The 25,591-nt window shown below is 40.9% G+C and overlaps 2 protein-coding genes across 2 annotated transcripts; both read right to left on the minus strand.

The window, feature by feature from the left end:
• Positions 1–11,548: 11,548 nt before the first annotated feature.
• LOC144255094 (sperm motility kinase-like) lies at positions 11,549–12,958 on the minus strand. The gene has a single exon (XM_077799115.1). It carries the CDS (start codon positions 12,956–12,958, stop codon positions 11,549–11,551), a length of 1,410 nt encoding a protein of 469 aa, XP_077655241.1.
• Positions 12,959–20,942: 7,984 nt separating this feature from the next.
• On the minus strand, positions 20,943–22,352 carry LOC144255095 (sperm motility kinase-like). The gene has a single exon (XM_077799116.1). It carries the CDS (start codon positions 22,350–22,352, stop codon positions 20,943–20,945), a length of 1,410 nt encoding a protein of 469 aa, XP_077655242.1.
• Between the last annotated feature and the right edge of the window lie 3,239 nt (positions 22,353–25,591).

Here is a 25,591-nt window from a genome sequence, read left to right on the forward strand (position 1 = left end):
CTTATTTGGATGTTGTTAAAACTATAGAAATTATACAATTAACTATAGGAATTACACATCATCAACTCCAATGCTACCACCCAAAATCAAGCATCACAAGTTGTCTGGAATAATACAGTAGCTTCCCATATTATTTTCCTGCTTCTTTTCTGGTCTCATTAAAACCCATTTTTTTTTTTACATAGAAGTCATCTATTAAAAACATCAACTTAAGACTTTCTTGTTTAGAACCAGTTAATACCTCTCTATTGAACTTAGGTTAGAATCCAAGTCTATTATAAGGTCCTACCTACATGATCCAGCCCTAGGTAACCTCTTAGATTTTCTTTTGTAACCTCTCTCCCCACTGCTCCATTTCAGGGCTTCTTTGAGACCTTCAGTGCAGTAAATTTAGTCTGACCTTATATCTTTGCAGTTGCTCTACTCTCTGCCTGAAAAACTACTCCCAGCTGTTTACTAGTCTCTCTCTTTTGCACCATTCAGTTTCCAGCCAAACTGCAGTTCCTCAGGGAAACCTAGTTCACATAACCAAGTATCCACTCTACCTAGTGCTACCCATTGCTGCAAACTCTTTACATAGTGGCAACAAAGACTTGGCATTTCTGTTATACATATAAGAAAAAATAGCCCAGAAAGATGAAGCAACTTGACCAATGTGCTTATATGAAGCCTGTGCTCAATAATAATAATAATAATAATAATAATAATAATAGCAATAATAATAATATAATAAAATAGTTTAAAAAATAGCCATGATAAAATAATGCTGAGACTTGCACAACTCTGTAACTATAGTAGAAAGCACTAAATTATGTGCTTCAAATGAGTAAATTTTTAGTATATCTGTTACGTATCTCAATAAAACTATTATTAAAGATAACCATGACACGTGTTATTCTTCTACCCCTACCACTGAAGTTATATCACATCGATTAGATTATTTTACTTAGTTTAGTGGGCTACTGAAAACCTTTAATATTGCTTTTCCTCTTCTATCAAATTGACTCCATTAATTACATCTTTGTGCCCCCCCCCCATGATAATGCTTATTTGATGGAAGATTCTCCTTTTATTTCCTTATTATTAGTTACTATAATACATATCCTATCCTGTGGGAATAATTTTACATATTTTGCTTCCAGCATATATGGTTATATTATTTCTCCTGGTCAGTGGAAGAAACAGAATAGCATTTTTTAAAATCCCCGTAGGGAGAAGATACTTCTTTAGCAGACAATAGTGATCCACATGTAAGACAAAAATTAAAACTCTTTAAAAAGCAGCTTCATTCTTAACTGGGCTGCACCCTTCCTAGGTGACATCCAATTCTGAGGGGCAGATTCTGAGGGGTGGTGGTGGCATCTCTACCTCAAGGTCCCTTCCTCCTCTGAAGTTTGTAAGTCTCCCCTACTTGGTCTGCAGTGGAAGAAAGGAGACCCTCATGGGTATTGAAATTCATCTAAGAAATCCACGATGATTTGGGATTCTTTGTGAATAAGTCCCAACCCAAATTACATGGTAGAGCCACTGGCTGTCCGTTTCCTGCAAGGTTATTGCTCTGGTTCCACTGCACTTGTTTTGCTGTGAACCCTTTATTCGCCGTCCTACATGCGGGCTAGGAAGTGACAACGCCAAGTATTTGACCAGGAGATTGAAATACTTCCTTTCTAGAAAGAGCAGATTAACCTAAAGCTATTAATCCCTTCTTAAACCAGAGCTACAGTAACCAGAAATGAAACAATAATTTCAAATGAGATTTTGGTTGCCATAGAAAAGGCTTTATCAATCCTGGTGAAGTCATCTACACTCAATGACATGTATCAATATTTAAGAAACTTCTACCTACCCTTTTGTACTCCCCTTGATCACACACACACACACACACACACACACACACACACACACTCTCACTAAAAAATACAGGTCATACTTAACTACAAACTCCAACATCTTATCATGTCTAGATTATAATTTCTTACATGGGCAAACTAGAATCCTTGTTGCCCTCCAAATTCAAGATTTAATGTAATATAAATTTAATGTATAAAATGTCAAGGTTTTATGTCTGTGTATGATGAAAAATACATGGGACCTGGCTGAGCTAGACATGGTGATAGCATGTCTACAACCCAAGCGGTTTGAGAGGCTGAGGCAGGAGGATTGCAACTTCAAGTCCAGTCCTCCTCAGCAATTTAGTGAAACCTTAAACAGTTTAGCAAGACCCTGCTCAAAATAAACAAACAAACAAACAAATAAATAAATAATAAAGGGGGCTGGGATGTAAATCTAGTCATAAAATATCCTAGGTTCAATTTCCTGCACTGCCCACCCCCCAAAAAAAATATGAGTGTGTGTGTGTGTGTGTGTGTGTGTCCTTCAAACCTGACACTGGTTAGTACCATAGCTTTTGGCAAGTCACAATCTGTCTCATACTATCTTTTCATTCACATTCTACACTATTCTGCAAGATGAGAGTTCTTCCACTTGAAAATTGTATGGTTCTAATGTTAGTCAACTCCTGTATTGTATTATGTCCCAATCTGAGGCCTATAAAACTGATTCTCAGGCTTCTTGATTCTAGATGGGAAGCCTCAGAAAGGCATGGTTTTAAAAAATATTCTAATAATATCAAAGTAAAAAAAATAATTGTGCTGTAAGTTTTTCAGTAAATATATATATATATTTTTTTACTCAAAGTGATGTGATTTAATTAAGCATACACAAATTAGTCCAGAGTAAAGGTCTGTCTGGAAGGGGATGGATCAGCCTCAGGCTGTCCTGAAGCAAAAAGCAGGAAGACATTGTTCTCTGCTACAGAAAATCTCCTTGGAGGTTGCTTCTGGGTAAAGTGGTGATTCATTTGTGGTTTTCCTGTATCCTCTTTGAAGTCTCTCAATTCACTTACCAAAGAATTCCTCTAATTTCATTCACTGATTCCCTTTCTTGAAAAATTAACATTTTGCATTTAAGTATCTCCTTAATGCTCCTCTCTACTGCTCTTAGCTGCAGCCCACCTGTGGAGTCTAAAATAGCACACACCATATTAACACCCCTCTGCTGAGATTTTGATAACAGACACCTGTGCTGTCTAAGCAGCTCTTGACTTCTTTCTTTCAGAATGCGTTAATAATTGTGGCCACATTTCTTTTCCTCCAGATGTGAACTAAAAATACCACAAGGGCCAATTTCAGTGAAAATTTGGAAGTGGATTAAGCTACTCCCTCTCCCCCATTCTCTCCACCCTATTTTACCATCTTTCAAGCACAGCGGAGAGCAAGTCCATCAATCAGAGAACTGCAGAGCATCCCAGGAGCGCACGGCAGGTGGCAAGTTTCACCGCATATGCCTTAAAGCGAGTCCCTACCTAACTGCTCCTGTCAGCAAACACTGCCATTTAAATAGCAACCACCATCACATGCAGATATAACATCAATTTGACTCAAGCATTCAAATTGGTCCCCAAAGTAGGTGTTGCAAGATAACAAGGCAAGACTGTAATCCATTCTACCATTTTCATCCTTTGAAAACAACTTTTTAAATCAAGAGTTTCAGCCTTACCAGCATTTCTCTTTCTCTAGGTTAATATTTAAAATAGCTAGTCAATTTGGGAGGCACCAAAGCTATCGTTAAAATAAGTTGCTCTCTGGGTTTTGGAAACCTCTTTGATGGGACCCATTTGGAGCTGCTAGGACCAGCTCTACATTAAATATTTCTTATAAGGATTTTTTTTTTAATTTCTTGCAAGCAGCTTTGCACATTTTTATCCACAGGAGATCAGATCTCCTTTTGCAGGTTAGCTCACAGCCAGAGTCTCTATCGATTTTGAAAGCTCATGAGGGAAGAAATTCAGAGAAACAGCTGGTAGTTAAATCAGAAGGGTACTTCTCTGGTTGTGTTGTTCAACCACCTTCAAGAAGTGCCTTCCTCTTTCATTCATACATTTACTCACATAAACATACGATGACATGTCCCTCCTCTTGCCACAAAGCACACAGGGCCTCCTAAATATTAAAGGCCACATACAGCCCCATGAATTGAACACTAAGCCAAGGAGTAGTGTTAATCACTAGAGGAAGTTAAAAAGCAGCAATAATAAGGGATTAAGAAAAGAATGAATTGCTCCCTTTTTTAAAGTCTCTATCCCTTTTAAAGCAGCTGGGTTCTATTTAGCAAATGACCTCCTCCTGAAAGGAAGAAAAAAAAATAATAATAACCAGGGCCCAGAAGGGTAAATTATGTCTTTCACTCATGAAATGCTAAGAATTCCGCTTGCTTCATGCTCTACATGAGAGATGTGGACACATGGCATTATATTTCCACAGCCTTTTTTTTATTATTATGATAATACAGTGATTTTTATAATTTTCTCTTCCATTCTCACCCTAGGGAAGGAGAGTTCTGAGGCCTAGAAAGGAATTCTCTGCTCTGGCTCAAGTTTCTAAATTCAGAGAAGAAATTCCATTACTATAACAACTGGGTATTATATTTCCCAGATTATTTTTTAAAGAACTGGCTATTAAAATAAATTCTTTTCCCTATGGAAAGGGAGCATCTTATATGGAGGAACAAAATCTAAGAAACCTAGTTAAAAGTAGGCAAATAGGGTCAAATTCATTTGGCAATAAGCGCTTTTGTGATATAACGTGTGGGATGAGCTTAGAAGGACTGGTTAACTGATCAAAGCAATTTTAATCTATCATGAGGTTTTTGCACTTGATGTGCCTTTTTGGAATTCTGGGCTGTTTCTCTTAGACCACCATCTTCTCAGCAGGCATCCAGAAGCCTCCTCAATGGGTCTTTTGAATCTACCTTGCCTTATCCATTCCTACCTGCGGCACTGAACACAGAGGTATCCCTTCAGGACACCCAACTGATCCTGTCAATCTTCTGCTATAAACCCAGGGTGGACTTCACAGAGTTAAGTTTCAGATTCTTTAACATAACAGTGAAGTCCTAACGTGCTTTTCTAGACTCACCTTTCATCATTTGCCACCTTATTCCTAACACCTCAGTCAGTCTGACTTTTGTTTGAAGAGGGAAGGGTCCTCTCTGTGCATTTTGGTCTGATGAGGATCTGCTTATCCTTCAGATCATATTTAGAAATCACAAATGACAGGAAAGTTGTTCTGGTTCTCTTAGACGGGGTTTGTCTAGGATGTACTCTCAAATCCACTGCATACCTACTGTTGCTCCAATAGCATTTTATCTGTATTGGTTTTTATTGACTTGTCTCCTGAGCTGACTAGAAGTTTCCTGGGGACAAGGATTGTGTCTGTTTTGCTTATTCTTATATCCTCAGTGCGTGGCCCTGACAATGATGACTTGATGAATGAATGAACAAATAATTGATAGAGTTCTAGTGGAAGAAAAGCTGAGAATAAGTGGCTGGAGAGGTGCCATATTTAGACATCCTGAAAGGGTTGATTTAACAGGAGGGATCCATTGAGGCACATGGAAGTCATCTCCCCCATAATCTTCAGCCTTTGCTTTTCCCATCCTGAGTATAGTTCAATCAAGTTTCCCGACATCTAAAATTCTCCAATTAGAAATTCATTGCTGAACATGAAGTTGTGTGTTCTGTGAAATGCTCATGGAAAGTAACGCTCCCCACGCTGTAAATATATCCATACATCCCTGGGAGCAGTTCTGAGAAATCTGGAAGAATTATTTCACCTCCTGGCAGAGGGCAGCCTGGAGACTGAGAGGGGGCTGCTTTCCACAAACCATAAATGAAAGTCAAAGACAAGGGCAAATGAGCTCAAACTCTGAAAACACATTCTTTTTCTCCATGTTCAGTACAGAGTCTTCAAGCACTTAAAGAGGCAGAATCTGCAGTTTCTTCTCCATCACCTTCCATTACTCCAAGACCAACTTCCTATATCTATCAGAGAGACCTCAGTAAACCATCATCAATTCCTGTGCCACTCACTATTCCATGATCTGAAAACGTTATCCTCTCTCACCTGGATCCTCAATTCATTCCTTTAACAAATATTTATTGAGGACCAAATATGTGTCAGACAATTTCATGCTAAGAATCCAATTTGGTTCCCTGCCAGCCTCATGGAGCTTATGTTCTGGTAGAATTATTTCTCCATATAAAGCAGGAGCCGGTTAAAATCTTATGGAAGAAACACTTGTGGTTGAACAAATAAACCATATTATCAAGAAATAAAACCTGAATACTCTTTTGTCTCCTCCTGGATTTCCAAAGAGGGAACATGGTATCACCATTAAGAATTTGGATCTGGAGGCAGAGAAATCTGGCTTCAGTTCTAGTCCCACCACTTTTGAGCTAGGCCAACTTAACTTGAGCAGCTTACTTAATTTTCCTAGATATCAGTTTTCACACTAACACTGGGATAGTTTCATAGGAATTCGGCCTAATGTTATGAGCACTAAAGGAGAACATACAAGTAAAACATCTGGCAAATGAGAGAAGAATACAGCAAAGGTAATGATTCTTTCTTCATTATAAGTCCCTTTACCTGAATCAGTAAGAGGAACGTTGACCATTATAATTATCCTTTTTATTAAAAGAAATTTATATAGACCTAAAGAGTGGAATTTCCTTATTCCTAATTGTTGGATTTGTTTCTCTAACTTCTCCCCCCCACCACCACCACTTTCCTGTGGTAGGGTGTGTGCTTAATATGTATGAGGCCCTGGGTTCAATCATTAGCACCACTTACACACACACACACACACACACACACACACACACACACACACACACCATAGGTAGCTATGAGCCAAATCAGTTAAATTTGTAAATGACGTCACTTCTTTGGCATATTTGGTAAAGTGCCATAATGCTCTAATGCTCTAGGGACAATCTATAATACATGGATGCCCTTGGAAGATGACTGTATATGTGGCACTACTCCTTGTATTAAGTGCAAATTATCCTATTGCTGGGAAGAATAAAGATATGTCTAATGCAAACATCTCAGATACTCTAATTATTATTTATCTTAAACTAAATTTACCTTTTCCTGTAAAATGTATTTGTTATTCATTGCTAATTTTAGACCTGGGAAATATACACACATACAAATACATATGCATATAAATATTTTTCCCCTTAAGGCATGGTCTCAGAACAGATAGAAACTTCTTTCCTAGCGATGAAAGGATTTCAGAGAAATTGATTCTATTTGTGATGTGTGAAAGTTGAGTTTAGAACAGCCACAAGAGCCTGGCCAAAGCTTTTCAGAAACTTTCATCCTCCTAGAATCACTTGTCTTTCTTAAGAGACAGGAAAGCCAGTGAAGGAAAACTTCACTTTAAATTATTTTTACAGTGAGGGAATCAATCCCAGGGCCTCATGTATGCTAGGTAAGTGCTCTAACAGTGAGCCACACCCTCAACCCAAACCTTCCTTCTAAATATGATTTACTTGCAGCTCACATAGAAACTTTAGATTCCTTTGCATAGTTTTTCATTGACCTATCTTGCCAATATATATTTTATTATATCTATATATGTTACATAAACAGAAAGTGTGTATTATTAAACCTATGATCCTAATGCCTAAAGTTATTTCCTCCTTTCATTTAACATCCAAGGATATTCCTGGAAAAGTTGTATAAAATTCTGTAGTTTGCATAATTTATTAAATTAAATGACATGCAAAATCAACTTTTCTTATACAGATTAAATGTAAGATATTTCCAATTTTCTTTAATGATTGATTTGAACAAAAGAAATGAGCCATAAGTCCAGGACTTTTCTGCCACTAATACTGCATCATGAAAAGTTACACATTAAATAGAATTTAACTTGTGGATACAATTTTATATATCATTTTAAAATCACTTAACTTTGTAATAATTGTCTTAAAATATTTAAATCCTATTTCAGTTTCAATGCTACTTATTTTTAGTAAAATGTTTCTTCTCAATACTTCCTTTACAAATGACTGTCAGGAGATTTCTTACTTTGTGATTATTTTTTGATACTTTTCAGTGTTTCCCTCCCAGGAAGCCAACCCACTTCATTTGTCTGAGTAGCAGGTGATCCCCCATCAATTGTTTCAAGTCAGCTTCCATCTGTTAAAATTCAACAACTTAAAAGCTGTTTTCCTGAGACTTCCTGGGTATTACTTTGTGTTTTTCATTGTTCGTATGGCAACATTAACATCAATTCGCCTTTATTTTTTTTTTCTCTCCATGAAATAAGCATAAACCAAAGTGGTAACACTTGGCAAGAGAGGGTACTCCCAAAAGATTTATAGTTGACTCTTACATTCTGTAGGAAGTACAATATGCCAAAACACTCAAGAGTAATAATTTCAAATAACCCAACGGTCTGCCTGAGTTAGAAGTATTACTAACTACAAAATTACAAGAATACTAATTACAAAAGGAAAAAAGAAAGAAAAATTACACGTTAAAAATTGTATTTTGCATAAAAAGATACAATACAGATTTCTCATATCTAAATACCAAATAAGATGAACAATTTTTATACTAGAGTTACATTGAGCTCAAATTTATTTATACTAATAACAATGATCATATTACTCCTATGTTTATTAGGCAAAATTCAAGAAAGATAAACATTTAAATCTTTTCCAAAACAGATGGTTCTTAATGTATATTGGTTCAACTTACTACATTTTATAATTATTTTTACTTTTTCTATGGTGTGAAAGGAATTTAGACTAAGTAAAATCCACATCTTGAATTTTGATCTTTTCCAAGACTAACACCATGCAGTATGATTTTTCTCTCTCTTTGTCAAACATTTCTCTTTCTTTAACAACGAGAGAAAACTATACTGCTAGCATGTAACTATTCTGTATTCTAATATAACTATTTTGAGCATGCAGCACACTTCATGGAATCACCTTAAGTTTCCATCAGTGGATGCATGGGGAAAAAATTAAATACACAATCAATTTCCTTAAAAATAAGGAAAGGGGCTGGGGATGTGGCTCAAGTGATAGCGCGCCCTCCTGGCATGCATGGGGCGCTGGGTTCGATCCTCAGCACCATATACAAATATAAAATGAAGATGTTGTGTCCACCGAAAACTAAAAAACATAATAAATATTAAAAAAATTCTCTCTCTCTCTCTCTCAAAAAAAAAATAAGGAAATCCTGCCATTTGGGATAAGGTAGGTGCAATTGGAAGGCATTATATTAAATGAAATAAGTTAGGCACAGAAAGACAAATTATCACATGATCTCACTCAAATGTGGAATCTTAAAAAGTAGAACTGAAAGAAATCAAGGGCAGAATGGTGTTTTCCAAAGCATTTCAATGGGGAAAACAAAACATGTGAAAGGAGATTTTAAATATAATAAGTGAATTTTTTAGTTTTACAAATAAGTTATAAGATACTGAATATTAACAAGACTGCTTAGGCTCACTATTGCTGAAGATTATTTGAAATTGGCATATTTGTTTACTTGTAGTAACTACATAAATTGCTTTAACATTTTTATTTAAATGCACATACACATTAACCCATTGATTCTTAAAAAATGCAAAAAAATGTGCAAATATATGTTAATGGCATTAATGTCTATTATAATAAAAACTGGAAACAATTTGTGCATCACTAAGAAGATTAAACAAATTAATTATAACCATAGAGATGAAACATCATGCAGTTGCTTAAAATCATATTCTTTTATTCAAACAAGTGTCTAGAAATATTTTTGAGTGATTAATAAACATCATATTATGGAAAACAATGGTCAAATTCATTTATTGATTGTCTTAGGCCATTTTGTGCTGTTCTAACAGAATGCCACAGACTATTTATTGCAGTCCTAATCTGAGGCTGGGATATCCAAGAACGTGGTGCCAGCATGTTTTAAGGGCCTTTTCACTGTGTCACATGACAGAAGGCATGGCATGATAAGTGAGCCTGTGTGAGCTCTGCTCTCTTCCTCTTTGTATTATGCCAGTATTGTCCTTATTGGGTCTTCTACTCTCATGACCTTAACTAACAATAATTACCTCCCAAAAGCCCAACCTCCAATGTACCATCAATTCATGAATTTGAGTATTAAATTTTAAATACCTGAACTTTTGGAGGACACATTCAAGCCACAGTATTGATGTACAAATGGGAAGGAGAAAGTTCACCAGAATGATGACAGTGGTTTTCTCAGTGTGGGCTGGAAGGTAGGAGGTAGGGGTCCTAGAAGACACTGTCAATGCTCTTCCAATCCCACTTAGCTTTTATTTTTCCTGTACAAGCTTGGCCATGCTCTTCGGCTAATGCCTAGAATTCAGTTTCTTACTTTTTCCAATATTATATATGGAATAATTTGAAGGCAAAGAGAAATGAATATGGGGAAGGGGATCCTGCAGGCATAGTAGATGACATTTAGGGAATATATACTCCAGCTTCCTCCCTCTGGAGTAAAAGGGCCATGACTCTTATGCATGATGCCCACTGTCCCCACTAAATGCCTAGCAGATTGAATTCTAGTTGCCATCAGCAGAAAACTACTCACAAATGCACCCTCACTGGATTCTCTTCTTTATCTCAATTTCCCACTACTTAAGAATGCTTCCTGAGTTCATATTATCCATAACCCAAATATACTCAAAACTGCTACTTAAAGAAGCACAAGAAGTGGTTTTCTTGAAATTTATTTGTCCTTTGTACTCTTCTCCTGTTCAAATCTTTTCCTTTATGTATGTTTGGATAGATGTGTATAAATGTTGTGTGGCCCTTGAAATGAAACATTCTCATACATCCCCAATAGACATTCTTTGACGTGTTTATACCTTATCTATGCGCAACTAAATCACACCATCCTGCCCTGGATTATAACTTCCTAGGAGAAGCCTCCTAGGAAGTATCAAGTATCTACCTGAGCAGATGATTGTCAAGAACCTGGGTTGATGTGTGACCTTGACAAACTACTTCACCTATGTAAAACTCAGTTATTCATACAGAGCATGAAAAAGAGGAAAAGATATGGTCAAAGTGACCAGCTCAAAGTGAAATCAAGTCTACACTGTCTCAAGGGGAGCATCTCCATCTATACTCCATCAAGGGAAGCAAGTCCAAATTTACATTGGCTTAAGGCAAGTGACTCCCCATCTACCCTGGCTCAAGTTGAGCGACTATATAGTGAGTAGTAGAGGGAGAGGATAGCTACTGGGCTCTGGCTCTAGTCCTTAGGTCTTTCTCTAAAAAAAAACAAAACGTGCAATTTTTTAAATCTTTGAAACAATTTATTATACAATGTTAAAACAATTTATTATACAATGTTAAAACAATTTATTATACAATGTTAAAAAAAAAAAGAAAATGAAAATAAATTTCTCCCAAAGCATGGAAGAAAGGACAAAGAGCAGGACAGGGGGAAGGAAGTGTCCCAGGAAAAGTCTCTATGATGTGTTCCACAGAGAAAAGTCTCTTAGGATGTGTCTTCGCAGGTGGGGGCAGAGGAGTCTTCTGGTGGATGCAGATGCGCTCCTGCCTGGATCTGGGTGGAGAAGCCTGAGCCCGTCGGCACACCTCACTTACACACTATGATGTCAGCAGCCGCACAGCTTAGCATCTTCCTGCTGTCCATCAGTTCTGTCTGTCTGGGTTGGGTGTTTCCACGGGAACCACTCTCTTTCTGGAGAGTGGCCCTCGGAAGCAGGGTATGCAGCATAGCTGCCTGAGGCATTTGGCAATCCTCCTCCTCACCCTCTTCCAACCCGGGATTCTGTCTGGGGGTTGCCTTGTGGAGGTCTCTTGGGAGGGTGAGGGGCTGGGCACTGGGTCAGGCTGGGAGGCTAGGCTGGGAGGCAGTGTGTCCTTGAGGAAGCGGCGTGTGATGGTGGGCATGCTGGCACTTCTAGCAGGCTGCTGCTGCTGCTCACAGGGCAAGGGAAGGGCAGGCTCACTGGGAAACTTCTTGTGGCAGACCCAGGGAGGATCCTTAGGGCCTGGGTAATGCTTGGGCTTCACCTGGGCTGTGGAGGCCTCCCCTTGGGTGCTCTGGTGCTGGAGGATGCGGTAAGTGGCCATTGCATCATTGAATTTCCTTCTCACCACGGACACCCAGGTGTTATAGTGGTCATAACCCATGTTGATCATAGTTTTCAAGATTGTGAGGTCCGGGAGTTTGGGGAGTACCTCACAAGGAGAACTGGGTGAAGCTTCCTCCCCCTGGGTCAGCCACGGGTGCCCCATTACCTGGTCTATGGTGGGCCTCTGCTTGGGGTCCACTTTGAGTATCTCTCGGATGAGGCTCTTGGCTTCCTTGGAGACATGTGAAGGAATGATGTACCTGCCCAACCTGATGAGTTTCTTCAGCTTGCTATCGGTGCTTGCCTCAAACGGCCATATCCCTGTGAGCATTGAATAGAGGACCACACCCAAGCTCCAGATGTCTGCCGGGGGGCCCTCATATTCTTGATGACAGATAATTTCTGGGGGAACATAGAGGAGAGTGCCAAAGAATTTGTTCAGCTTCTTTCCAGCTGTGACTCTGGTGCTCAGGCCAAAGTCAATGAGCTTCACATTGCGTTCGTCATCCACCATCACGTTCTCCGGCTTCAGGTCCAGGTGCACGATGCCCTTCTGGTGGCAGTACTGCACAGCCTGCCCGATCTGCCTAAACATTCTGCGGGCCTCCTCCTCCTCCATGCCAGTTGTTGGGATGAAATCCCAAAGCTCTCCCCCACCTGCGTGCTCCATGATGAGGTAGAGGTATTTCTGGGTCTCCATGACCTGAAAGAGGTGGATCACATTTGGGTGGTCCAATTCTGCCATCATCTCTGGTTCAGATTGCAAGGTGAATTTCGTGGCTCCTTTGGCCAAGACCTTCACTGCAACCTGTGTCCCAGTAAGAAGATGGCGGGCAAGTTTCAACTGGGCGAAGCCCCCTTCCCCAATGTCCTGCAGGACCATATAATGGTCCGTGAAGGCAGGCTCAGAGCAAGAGCTCTGCTCCTGCAGCTCTACTCTGCTCTGACTACACTGATCTGTCATCCTAAACAGGAACAAGGATGCTAGATAAACTAAAAAAAATATAATAAACCAAAACAAAAAACTAAAACAAAAAACCAGAAAATGAAAGCAAAGAAAATAAAAGGGAGAAAAAGAAACCCAAATCAAAAAACCCAATATCCAAAGACCACAACCAGCCACCAATCACCAACCACCAACCGCCACCAAACGCTCTAACTATCTGGGAGTCCGACAGGTCACCACCAAGAGCTTCCTGTACTTATGGACAAAAAACCCAGCCACGGCCACTCTCTTATATACCCGCAGTTTGAGATCGCCTCACAGTGGCTCCTGTGAGGTCAGAGCCAGAAATGAGTCGGGCACACCCAGGCATAACCCCCAGGGGTCATCTCACTTTTGGGCCTCCAGGACCTTTCCAACTTTCATAATAACTTTCCAACTTTCATAATAGAACAAGAAAGGACCCTGGAAGGTCTTTTGCTTCAGTGGGTTTTGGAGACTGATATTTACTGGTTTAGAATTTAAAATTTGTACGATATTCAGTGGTCTTTTCATTTTGAGTCTGAAAATCTGTATTCACTTTGTGGCTTTGCATGGCCTCATTCTATCTATGCTCAAGATTTCTGCTTTTTATTGCTCTGGACTGAGCATCTTTCCTCCACTGGGCCCTTACTCCATGAAGGACTACCTGTCCTTGGGCAGAGCAATGGAGTCAGCCATCTAGAAACTAAGACCTCTGGAACTGTTAGCCCCACAGAATCTTCTCCTCCAAGTTGTTCTTGTTGGATATTTTGGTCAAAGAGACAAGAGAGATAATTAAAACACAGCCATACATCACTGCACAGCTTGATGAATGAAATTGTGTGTGTGTGTGTGTGTGTGTGTGTGTGTGCCCACACTTGTGCAGTTCTGGGAAGTGAACCAGGTTCTTGCACATACTGGAGAAGCTCTTGTAATGTGCACATCCCATCCCTGGGGTTGGGGCTTTCTGGCCTAACCAGCTCTCAATCCTGTTACATTGAGGCTGAACTGAATACAGGAATTTTGGAGGGATTCCTACATTCAAACCAGAGCACATGATAAACCAGAACCCATGGAATTGGTCCCCACTAGATGTGTCCTGTGTGAGGGGAGTCCTTCATGTTGCACTGAAGGACTAATATTAGATAGGAACTCACATCTTGATGGAGACAGAAAGAAACCTGGTAAAATAAATTTGTGACAATTATTTAAAAAAAAAGCTAGTGCTATTTTTGTTTTCTACAAGACATAAGAGAATAATATAAAAGCACCCCAGTTTTCTTCTATAGTATCAAATAAATAGCATATATAACACTGTAACATGAATGAATGAGGGAGAGGTGTAGAAGAGGTACAGAAGCCTCATCTGTATACTACTGAAGTCATGTTGCTAAAGATTCACACCAGAGTGGCATCTCTTTCTCATGTTAAATGGAACCCCCATGGGAAACACAAGGAAGTCCTTGTAGAGCATACCCAACATGAGAGGTTAGGGAATTGAAATGCTTCACCACTATCATGAACTAAATAGGAGGAAAGATAATCAAATAAAGAAGCAAGGCATATTAAATAAAAGCTTGTGATGTTCTTCTTATAAGGACACAAGACATGCTGACCCAAAGGTCCATCCTTTTGTCCTTATAAGGACAAAAGCCACAGCAAACCAAAGGCCTTGTCCTGATCTCCTTATAAGGACATGTGCCATTCTAAACCGGGGCCCCTTCATGATCTCCTTATAAGGGCACAAGTCAAGGTGATCCAGGGCCCCACCCTGATCTCCTTAAAAGGGCACAAACCAAGCTGAACCAAGACCCCACCCTGATCTCCATTTATGACACAAACCACACTGAACCAAGAGCCCCATCCTGATCTCTAGAGACAGGAAGACCCCTCCAGAGAAACCCAGAGCCTCTTCTTCCCAATGACATGTTAGAAAGACAAAATCTAGCAGATTTGAGCTCATAATTAACATTAGCACAGTGCTTGGTACATAGGCATCTCTCCATAATATCTGACAGCATATTAATGAATGCAAGAGTGAATGTATATGCTATAGCTAGAACCTCTCAACTTCTGACACTCAAATTCTCTATCTCCTGAGAGTAATAAAACTGTGCTTTGCTTAAGGTATATTTTATCAAGTATCTACCTGAACAGATGATTGTTAAGAACCTGGGTTGATGTGTGACCTTGACAAACTACTTCAACTCTGTAAAACTCAGTTATTCATACAGAGCACTCACAGTACATAGTAGGAGTTCAACATGTTCGTTCCTTCAGTAGAGAGATTTATGGTTGCATCTGACTCTTCAGAGGAGTTCTTCAGAGGATATGTTCAGCCTTTAAAAACTGCCCAGTTCTACAGTGTACTATGTAACAGGGTCATTTGTTAAGAAAGTTGGGCTCAGAAGGCAGTTGATTGAAACTTAGCACTAATAATATGGGAACTGCCTCTCTATTCTCACAACCTAACCTAGAAATCTAAAAGCTTTTTGTTCTTAGAATACTCTAAAGACAGCAAAACTCCCCAATTTATAGATTCTAACTCTCCATTACATTTCTGAGGGCTTGTGAATTGTCCTGACCTTCCATTTTTGAAAGTAGATTTTCTCCTTAGCCTTCCACTGTACTGGACCAAACTCTTAATTACTATGTATTATTAAATCCTCTTAAATTAAGATGTGGGAAAATGTGTGTCCTGTAATTTCATCAAGCTTGTAAAACTATGTTTATTCACAGGTAGAAAGGGCAGAGTGTCTTTCATCTACTACATAAAACCACCATCAAATAACAGGAAATGCTACACTGCTCCCTGCAGTGCATGGAAACTGCTTGAAATGTCCTCCATAGTACTAAGGTATTTGAAAATAGATTTATATTACATTAGTAACATTGTATCAGTGGAAAAGTTTCCATGTACATGAATACAAAGACCTGCACTGCTAAACCTGAGAAACTAGTGAGGGGCAATGGTTGAATTAAAAAAAAAAAAGACAAACACATAGATATTGAGAGAAAGCTGGCATCAGGTGGAACACTGCATTCTGATGGAGAAAAGGATGACCCAGAGATGGAACAGGAAGTTTATTATGTAGGTCCTCATAATCAGGAAGTTAATGACGATAGAGGCATTGTTTTTTGTGTCTTGGAAACTTACAGGGACAGAAACATTCTTGTAGCTATTTCACTATTGCAATGCTAGGAGCTTACTATGGCACTAAGAAAGCACATTGTCCTAAGTTTCTACTAAACTAAAGCCAAAAAACAAAAGCAAAAAATAAATGAATACAAATAAAAAAAACCTACAATATTCAAAGACCACAACCACCAGTCACTAGCCACCAACAAACGTGCTAACAATCTGGGAATCTGATAGGTTACAACCAAGAGCTTCCTGTACTTATTGACAAAACACTAGATGTGGCCATGCTCTTATATACCTGCAGTTTGAAATTCCCTCACAAGCCTGTCATCCCAGCGATTCGGGAGGCTGAGACAGGAGGATCATGAGTTCAAAGCCAGCCTCAGTACAGTGAGATTCTGTCCCTAAATACAATGAAGGGCTGGGGATGTGGCTCAGGGGTTGAGTGCAGCTGAATTCAATCCCTGATCCAAAAAAAAAAAAAAAAACCAAAAAACCCAAACCTCACAATGTCACAATGGCTCTTTGTGAGGTCAGAGCCAGACAACCACCCAGTGGTTATCTCATTATGGGCCTCCAGGGCCTTTCTCACTTTCATAATATGAATAAGAAAGAACTCTGAAAGGGCTTTTGTTTCAGTGGGTTTTGGAGACTGATATTTTCTTTTTTAGAATTTAAAATCTGTAGGATACTTCAGTGGTCTTTTCATTTTGAGTCTGAAAATCTGTAATCACTTTGTGGCTTTGAAAAATCTCATCATGTCTACACTCAAGTTTCTGCTTCTTTACTGCTCTGAACTGAGCAGCTTTCCTCCCCTGGACCCTTACCCCATGATGGACTACCTGTCCTTGGGCAGAGCAATGGAGTCAGCCATCTAGGAACCACAGAGCATAATAAGAGCCCAGTGAGTTGGCCCCCACTAGATGTGCCCTGTGTGAGGGGAGTGGTCCATGTTGCATTGAAGAACATTAGATAGGGACTAAGATCTTGATAAAGGCAGAAAGATCCCTGGTAAAGCAAATTCATGACAATTATAAAAGCTAGCGCTACTTTTCTTTTCTGCAAGGGTGAGAATAGCGTATCAGAACACCCCAATTTTATTTCATGGTATTGAATAAATGCCATATGTAACACTGTAACATTAGTAACTGAGGAAGAAGGGTTGGAGAGCTATGTCTGTACATTGCTATGGATTCAGGCCAGAGTGGCATCTATTTCTCATGTTAAATGAAACTTCTGTGAGAGTCTCTTTCTTAGCCTGACCAGGCTTCTTTAGAAAATAAGGTGTGTGGGTGCCAAGACCTTGAGTCAGGGCTCAGAGATCTTTGGACATGAGATCCGCTGGCACTTGGGAGTTGAAGAAGTCACAGTGTAGGATGACAGGATTCTAATGGTACCCCATATCCTGTCCAGCAGGACATCAAAGCAACTCGGAGTAAACCAGAGTTGTGTCCTGGTTCAGCTGGTGTACACACCTGGGACTGAGTACCAGAGTTGGTGCATCCTGCCTGCCCTGCCAGAAACTGGTGAGCCTGAGTATCCTGTAGGCTGTCAGCTGTAGCCAGTCAGCATCTGGATTCACATCACCTCATCCACTGGCCCCAAATGTCCTACCATGTAAGAAGAAAAGGATGAAACAAGCATCTTCCCTCCCATAGTGTCACCCAGCAGCCGCTGGGAGATCCAGCTGTAGTCTTCTTTAAGTGTTCATTTCTCAGGATACAGCAGGACCTTCAACTAAGCTTCGTAATAATCATTGTACTTTTTTGAGCCCTTATTATGTCTTACACACTAGAAAGGATATGCATTCTCTATTTGAAACAACATAACAATCCCAAACTTAAGTATCAAGTATCCCAAACATTAGTACTGCTAAATATTATTCATTGGTTTTATGCAGTGACAAATAAGTTTGAAAAATGCTGATCATCAATTCAGTGATATAAATGGAAATTCTCCAAAAATGGAATCCATGTAAAATTTTCCAACCTTAGTCCTAGGGCAACTTGGAGTAACTGGGTATTTTAAGGAACACAAAATTAAAGCTTGAGGAGATGGTATTTAAGTGAGTCAACAGACAATATGTCATGGTGGAACTCATGCCACTAGCTTTGAAAATGGAAACTCATGATATACAGGATGGCCAATGATTTCTTAAGGTAGCTCTGTTTATTCTCATAAGAGTGGCATCTACTTTAAAACTCTCCAAAGAAGGCTGTGATGATATCATATGAGCAAGGAGCTTCATCTGCTTCTCACTCCAAGTCACATGTGCAAAGTAGAAAGATGCCAAACCACTGGGAGGTTCCCAGGCTGCCCCTCTGCTGTGTCCACATTCTCCAAGAATTTGAAAGGCTCTTTCCAGAGTGCAACACTGCATGGGGCCAAGGACCAAAGCCACTAGGCATATTGATACTCCAGAATCCATACAAGCTGCAACCCAAACCTTGTTCTGTTTTTCTAAATTTGCATCCTAAAGACACCCTTCTTGCCTTTTCTCCTTCTTATATCATCAAAATACTTCAGTCACATTTACACATCTTTTATACAACTTCATATTCATTTCACCCAACAGCTTTGAAGAACTTCCATTTGTGATTAAAATATTTCACTCTCTTTTGATTCTGATCAGATTAAAATTGACCATATGTTTAGGACTTGGGACAGATCAGGAAGGAACTTTCTTATCATAGTGTAAAGGTTGCCTTAGTTAAATACAACACTATCCTAAAGCTGGGCCTTATTTTGAAAATGGTGTAATCATGTTATAAATTATTATGTATTCATTAAATTATATATTCATAAACATGTATGGGATGGTGGCAAGCCTGGGTCTGAGCATTATCCAACTTACATCTTAAAAGTTGAAACTTTAGCCCTCTCTGAGGACCTGCTACAGCTCATATTCACATTTGTGAAAGTGAAGCACAGGAGGTTAAATCAGGAATTATAGCTCACACAGCCTGGCTTCCAGAGTCTTCAGTGTTAACAAGAAATTCTCAACAAACAAACCTTTTACTAGTAAAATTGTCATTTGTATGACCATGGTCTCCATAAGCAAACAACATTCTCAACTGAAATAGTAATTGGTCCATGCTAGGGCTGCTTTCTGACCAACTCTTCAGGACATCCTTGGAATTTCCATTTCACTCTGGACAAAATTTGTTAATGGAGCCAGGTTATTATAAGACTAAAGTTTTTAAAAATTGAACTATGAAACTTGGAGTTATTTTAAATGCTCCCATCCCCCAAAATTGTGATAGTAGAAGCAAATGTCACTCAATTTTGGTTTATGACTTCATCCTGTAAAACAACCATGCCAAGTAGAAGAGTCATGACTGGGGCAAGATGTTCTTTTCCTTTTGCTATAGAAATCTTTAAGAACAAGGAACTACCTAATGGGACATTGTTTCTGTAACTAGGGGTGACTGGGCTGTGATTGGTTAGGCTTCCCTCCGCTTGACTGCACTGTCCTGCTTCTGTAACCTGGCTTGCTTGCATTGGCTAGACCCGCTGAACATCCCCTTTGCGGTTTTCAGGCTTATAAGGAATGCCCTTGCAATTGTTCTGGTCAGCCGCCACCGGTGTGCTTCAATAAAGGCTTGATTCGATTATATGTGAGTGGTCTGGAAGTCAGTGTATGAAACCCTGGGATGAAGCCCTGGGACGAAGCTTTAACAAAATAAAATTCTCACAGCTATATTTGGCACCTTGAAAGCAAGTTTCTGGATAAACTTGGTTGGAGAAAAATGTTATATTACGATATTTATTTTATTCAAATACGATAATATGGTAATTCTTTGATCTGAGGCTTACAAATAATAACATGGTTAAAACAGCATGATAGAATACTACAGCATGATAGAGTACCAATTTCTGACCACTAAAGGTAAGGGCAGGAAGAAGCTGCCAGAACTACAGAGATGGCAGGGCTGGAAGGTTGGGGAAGCTTCCTGTGCTAACTTGAGCATTTCTTACATTTTGTGTGAGTGTCCACAGAGTGAGTGTCCACAGAACTCAGAACTCAAGGATATGTGAAATCTCAGGGATGTATTTACATAAAGGCAAAGTGCACCCATCTCCACTCCCCAAATCCCAGGCATTCACTCTCCATGACCTTCAGATGCCACCAGGAGGGATTGTCAGGTGAGGAGGCTGCAGGGCAGTGGTAAGGCACCCAGCCACTGCGACAGGCGGGCTTTACTGCACATGGGATTATGGAGATGATCATCTCCAGACTTCTTCTCAAACAGCTGCAACCCACTGTCCCCACTCTAAGACGAGGAAAACAAAGTGAATCAAGTCTACACTGTCAAGGGAAGCAAGTCCCCATTTATATTGGTTTAAGGCAAGTGACTCCCCATCTACCCTGGCTCAAGTTGAGCGACTATATAGTGAGTAGTAGAGGGAGAGGATAGCTACTGGGCTCTGGCTCTAGTCCTTAGGTCTTTCTCTAAAAAAAAACAAAACGTGCAATTTTTTAAATCTTTGAAACAATTTATTATACAATGTTAAAACAATTTATTATACAATGTTAAAACAATTTATTATACAATGTTAAAAAAAAAAAAGAAAATGAAAATAAATTTCTCCCAAAGCATGGAAGAAAGGACAAAGAGCAGGACAGGGGGAAGGAAGTGTCCCAGGAAAAGTCTCTATGATGTGTTCCACAGAGAAAAGTCTCTTAGGATGTGTCTTCGCAGGTGGGGGCAGAGGAGTCTTCTGGTGGATGCAGATGCGCTCCTGCCTGGATCTGGGTGGAGAAGCCTGAGCCCGTCGGCACACCTCACTTACACACTATGATGTCAGCAGCCGCACAGCTTAGCATCTTCCTGCTGTCCATCAGTTCTGTCTGTCTGGGTTGGGTGTTTCCACGGGAACCACTCTCTTTCTGGAGAGTGGCCCTCGGAAGCAGGGTATGCAGCATAGCTGCCTGAGGCATTTGGCAATCCTCCTCCTCACCCTCTTCCAACCCGGGATTCTGTCTGGGGGTTGCCTTGTGGAGGTCTCTTGGGAGGGTGAGGGGCTGGGCACTGGGTCAGGCTGGGAGGCTAGGCTGGGAGGCAGTGTGTCCTTGAGGAAGCGGCGTGTGATGGTGGGCATGCTGGCACTTCTAGCAGGCTGCTGCTGCTGCTCACAGGGCAAGGGAAGGGCAGGCTCACTGGGAAACTTCTTGTGGCAGACCCAGGGAGGATCCTTAGGGCCTGGGTAATGCTTGGGCTTCACCTGGGCTGTGGAGGCCTCCCCTTGGGTGCTCTGGTGCTGGAGGATGCGGTAAGTGGCCATTGCATCATTGAATTTCCTTCTCACCACGGACACCCAGGTGTTATAGTGGTCATAACCCATGTTGATCATAGTTTTCAAGATTGTGAGGTCCGGGAGTTTGGGGAGTACCTCACAAGGAGAACTGGGTGAAGCTTCCTCCCCCTGGGTCAGCCACGGGTGCCCCATTACCTGGTCTATGGTGGGCCTCTGCTTGGGGTCCACTTTGAGTATCTCTCGGATGAGGCTCTTGGCTTCCTTGGAGACATGTGAAGGAATGATGTACCTGCCCAACCTGATGAGTTTCTTCAGCTTGCTATCGGTGCTTGCCTCAAACGGCCATATCCCTGTGAGCATTGAATAGAGGACCACACCCAAGCTCCAGATGTCTGCCGGGGGGCCCTCATATTCTTGATGACAGATAATTTCTGGGGGAACATAGAGGAGAGTGCCAAAGAATTTGTTCAGCTTCTTTCCAGCTGTGACTCTGGTGCTCAGGCCAAAGTCAATGAGCTTCACATTGCGTTCGTCATCCACCATCACGTTCTCCGGCTTCAGGTCCAGGTGCACGATGCCCTTCTGGTGGCAGTACTGCACAGCCTGCCCGATCTGCCTAAACATTCTGCGGGCCTCCTCCTCCTCCATGCCAGTTGTTGGGATGAAATCCCAAAGCTCTCCCCCACCTGCGTGCTCCATGATGAGGTAGAGGTATTTCTGGGTCTCCATGACCTGAAAGAGGTGGATCACATTTGGGTGGTCCAATTCTGCCATCATCTCTGGTTCAGATTGCAAGGTGAATTTCGTGGCTCCTTTGGCCAAGACCTTCACTGCAACCTGTGTCCCAGTAAGAAGATGGCGGGCAAGTTTCAACTGGGCGAAGCCCCCTTCCCCAATGTCCTGCAGGACCATATAATGGTCCGTGAAGGCAGGCTCAGAGCAAGAGCTCTGCTCCTGCAGCTCTACTCTGCTCTGACTACACTGATCTGTCATCCTAAACAGGAACAAGGATGCTAGATAAACTAAAAAAAATATAATAAACCAAAACAAAAAACTAAAACAAAAAACCAGAAAATGAAAGCAAAGAAAATAAAAGGGAGAAAAAGAAACCCAAATCAAAAAACCCAATATCCAAAGACCACAACCAGCCACCAATCACCAACCACCAACCGCCACCAAACGCTCTAACTATCTGGGAGTCCGACAGGTCACCACCAAGAGCTTCCTGTACTTATGGACAAAAAACCCAGCCACGGCCACTCTCTTATATACCCGCAGTTTGAGATCGCCTCACAGTGGCTCCTGTGAGGTCAGAGCCAGAAATGAGTCGGGCACACCCAGGCATAACCCCCAGGGGTCATCTCACTTTTGGGCCTCCAGGACCTTTCCAACTTTCATAATAACTTTCCAACTTTCATAATAGAACAAGAAAGGACCCTGGAAGGTCTTTTGCTTCAGTGGGTTTTGGAGACTGATATTTACTGGTTTAGAATTTAAAATTTGTACGATATTCAGTGGTCTTTTCATTTTGAGTCTGAAAATCTGTATTCACTTTGTGGCTTTGCATGGCCTCATTCTATCTATGCTCAAGATTTCTGCTTTTTATTGCTCTGGACTGAGCATCTTTCCTCCACTGGGCCCTTACTCCATGAAGGACTACCTGTCCTTGGGCAGAGCAATGGAGTCAGCCATCTAGAAACTGAGACCTCTGGAACTGTTAGCCCCACAGAATCTTCTCCTCCAAGTTGTTCTTGTTGGATATTTTGGTCAAAGAGACAAGAGAGATAATTAAAACACAGCCATACATCACTGCACAGCTTGATGAATGAAATTGTGTGTGTGTGTGTGTGTGTGTGTGTGTGTGCCCACACTTGTGCAGTTCTGGGAAGTGAACCAGGTTCTTGCACATACTGGAGAAGCTCTTGTAATGTGCACATCCCATCCCTGGGGTTGGGGCTTTCTGGCCTAACCAGCTCTCAATCCTGTTACATTGAGGCTGAACTGAATACAGGAATTTTGGAGGGATTCCTACATTCAAACCAGAGCACATGATAAACCAGAACCCATGGAATTGGTCCCCACTAGATGTGTCCTGTGTGAGGGGAGTCCTTCATGTTGCACTGAAGGACTAATATTAGATAGGAACTCACATCTTGATGGAGACAGAAAGAAACCTGGTAAAATAAATTTGTGACAATTATTTAAAAAAAAAGCTAGTGCTATTTTTGTTTTCTACAAGACATAAGAGAATAATATAAAAGCACCCCAGTTTTCTTCTATAGTATCAAATAAATAGCATATATAACACTAACATGAATGCATGAGGGAGAGGTGTAGAAGAGGTACAGAAGCCTCATCTGTATACTACTGAAGTCATGTTGCTAAAGATTCACACCAGAGTGGCATCTCTTTCTCATGTTAAATGGAACCCCCATGGGAAACACAAGGAAGTCCTTGTAGAGCATACCCAACATGAGAGGTTAGGGAATTGAAATGCTTCACCACTATCATGAACTAAATAGGAGGAAAGATAATCAAATAAAGAAGCAAGGCATATTAAATAAAAGCTTGTGATGTTCTTCTTATAAGGACACAAGACATGCTGACCCAAGGGTCCATCCTTTTGTCCTTATAAGGACAAAAGCCACAGCAAACCAAAGGCCTTGTCCTGATCTCCTTATAAGGACATGTGCCATTCTAAACCGGGGCCCCTTCATGATCTCCTTATAAGGGCACAAGTCAAGGTGATCCAGGGCCCCACCCTGATCTCCTTAAAAGGGCACAAACCAGGCTGAACCAAGACCCCACCCTGATCTCCATTTATGACACAAACCACACTGAACCAAGAGCCCCATCCTGATCTCTAGAGACAGAAAGACCCCTCCAGAGAAACCCAGAGCTGGTGCCCCTGGTAATGGGGGTGCCTTGCCCCTTATAGAGTCAGCCATTAAGGAACTGAGACCTCTGGAACTGTTAGCCCCAGAAGGTTTAAGGTTTCCTTTATTCTCAAGGCTACATGAATAAAAGGCAGAAAAAGACCAAAGGTCAGGGAAGGGCCATCCAGGAGTGACATGTATCATCCATCTTTTCTGTAAGAAATCAGATCTCTAGCCAGCCCATCATCCCTGGAATGTGTTGGCAACAAGGTGGCAAGAAAACTCTACCTCCTCTCCTGAATTCAGTTCTTATCATGGCTTAATCAATTTTGAGAGAGGAATCCTTGGTACTGGCTGGACCAGTGGCAGGGAACCTGCAGAAAGTTCTGAACATCACAGAACCCAAGCTCTCTTCAGGCAAAGCAGTTGGGCACAGAATAACAGGCCGCCACTGGGCAAGTATGCTGAGATCAGTGACCCACACCAAACCTCCATCTACCCCACAGCACTCCTTCTCCTTAGGATCTCATCCACTGGCCTCATGCTTCTTCCAGAGTTTCACAGTTTTGTGGACTCAAATTGTTTGGTACATGTTGTTTGGGGCTAAAGAACTCTTGAGAGAGACTCTTCCTTAGCCTCATCAGTCATCTTTAGAAAATAAGGTGGGTGGGTGCCAAGACCTTGGCTTCATAATAACCACTGTGCCTTTTATGAGTGCTTACTATGTTTTATGCACTAGAAAGGATATGCATTCTCTCTGAATCAACATAACAATCCTGAACTGAAGTACCAAGTATCCCAAACATTGGTACTACTAAATATCTAGTGGTTTCACATGATGACAAATACTCAGTTGGGAAAATGCTGATAGTCTAAACAGTGATGGGAATTCTCCAAGAAGGAAATTCATATAGAGTTTTTCCATCTTACTGAGTCCTAGAGCAACTTGGAGTAATTAGGTATTTTAAGGGAACACAAAACTGTGGCTTTAAAAGACCTCATTACATCCACTCTGAAGGTTTCTGCTTTGTTGCTGTCCTGAACCAAGCAGCTTTCCTCCACTGGGTCCTTACCCCATGAGGGACCACCTTCCCTTGGGCAGAGCAATGGAGTCAGCCATCGAGGAACTTAGACCCTAGAACTGTTAGCCCCAGAGAAGTTTTTTATAATGTCATGGATGTACCCATAAGATTAAGTTATCTAATGCCATTTTATTTTGTAATTTTTTTATTGGCATAACCTCTGTGTTTAGTAGAGTTTATTTCTGTCACTGAGGGCTAAGTAATCATTCTTAATTCAAACGGATCAAGTCTGCCCATCTAGGACTTTAGGAAAATCTGTAAGTCTTCAATTGAG

Source organism: Urocitellus parryii, chromosome 5, assembly GCF_045843805.1.
Source record: "Urocitellus parryii isolate mUroPar1 chromosome 5, mUroPar1.hap1, whole genome shotgun sequence".
Taxonomy (NCBI): Eukaryota; Metazoa; Chordata; class Mammalia; order Rodentia; family Sciuridae; genus Urocitellus; species Urocitellus parryii.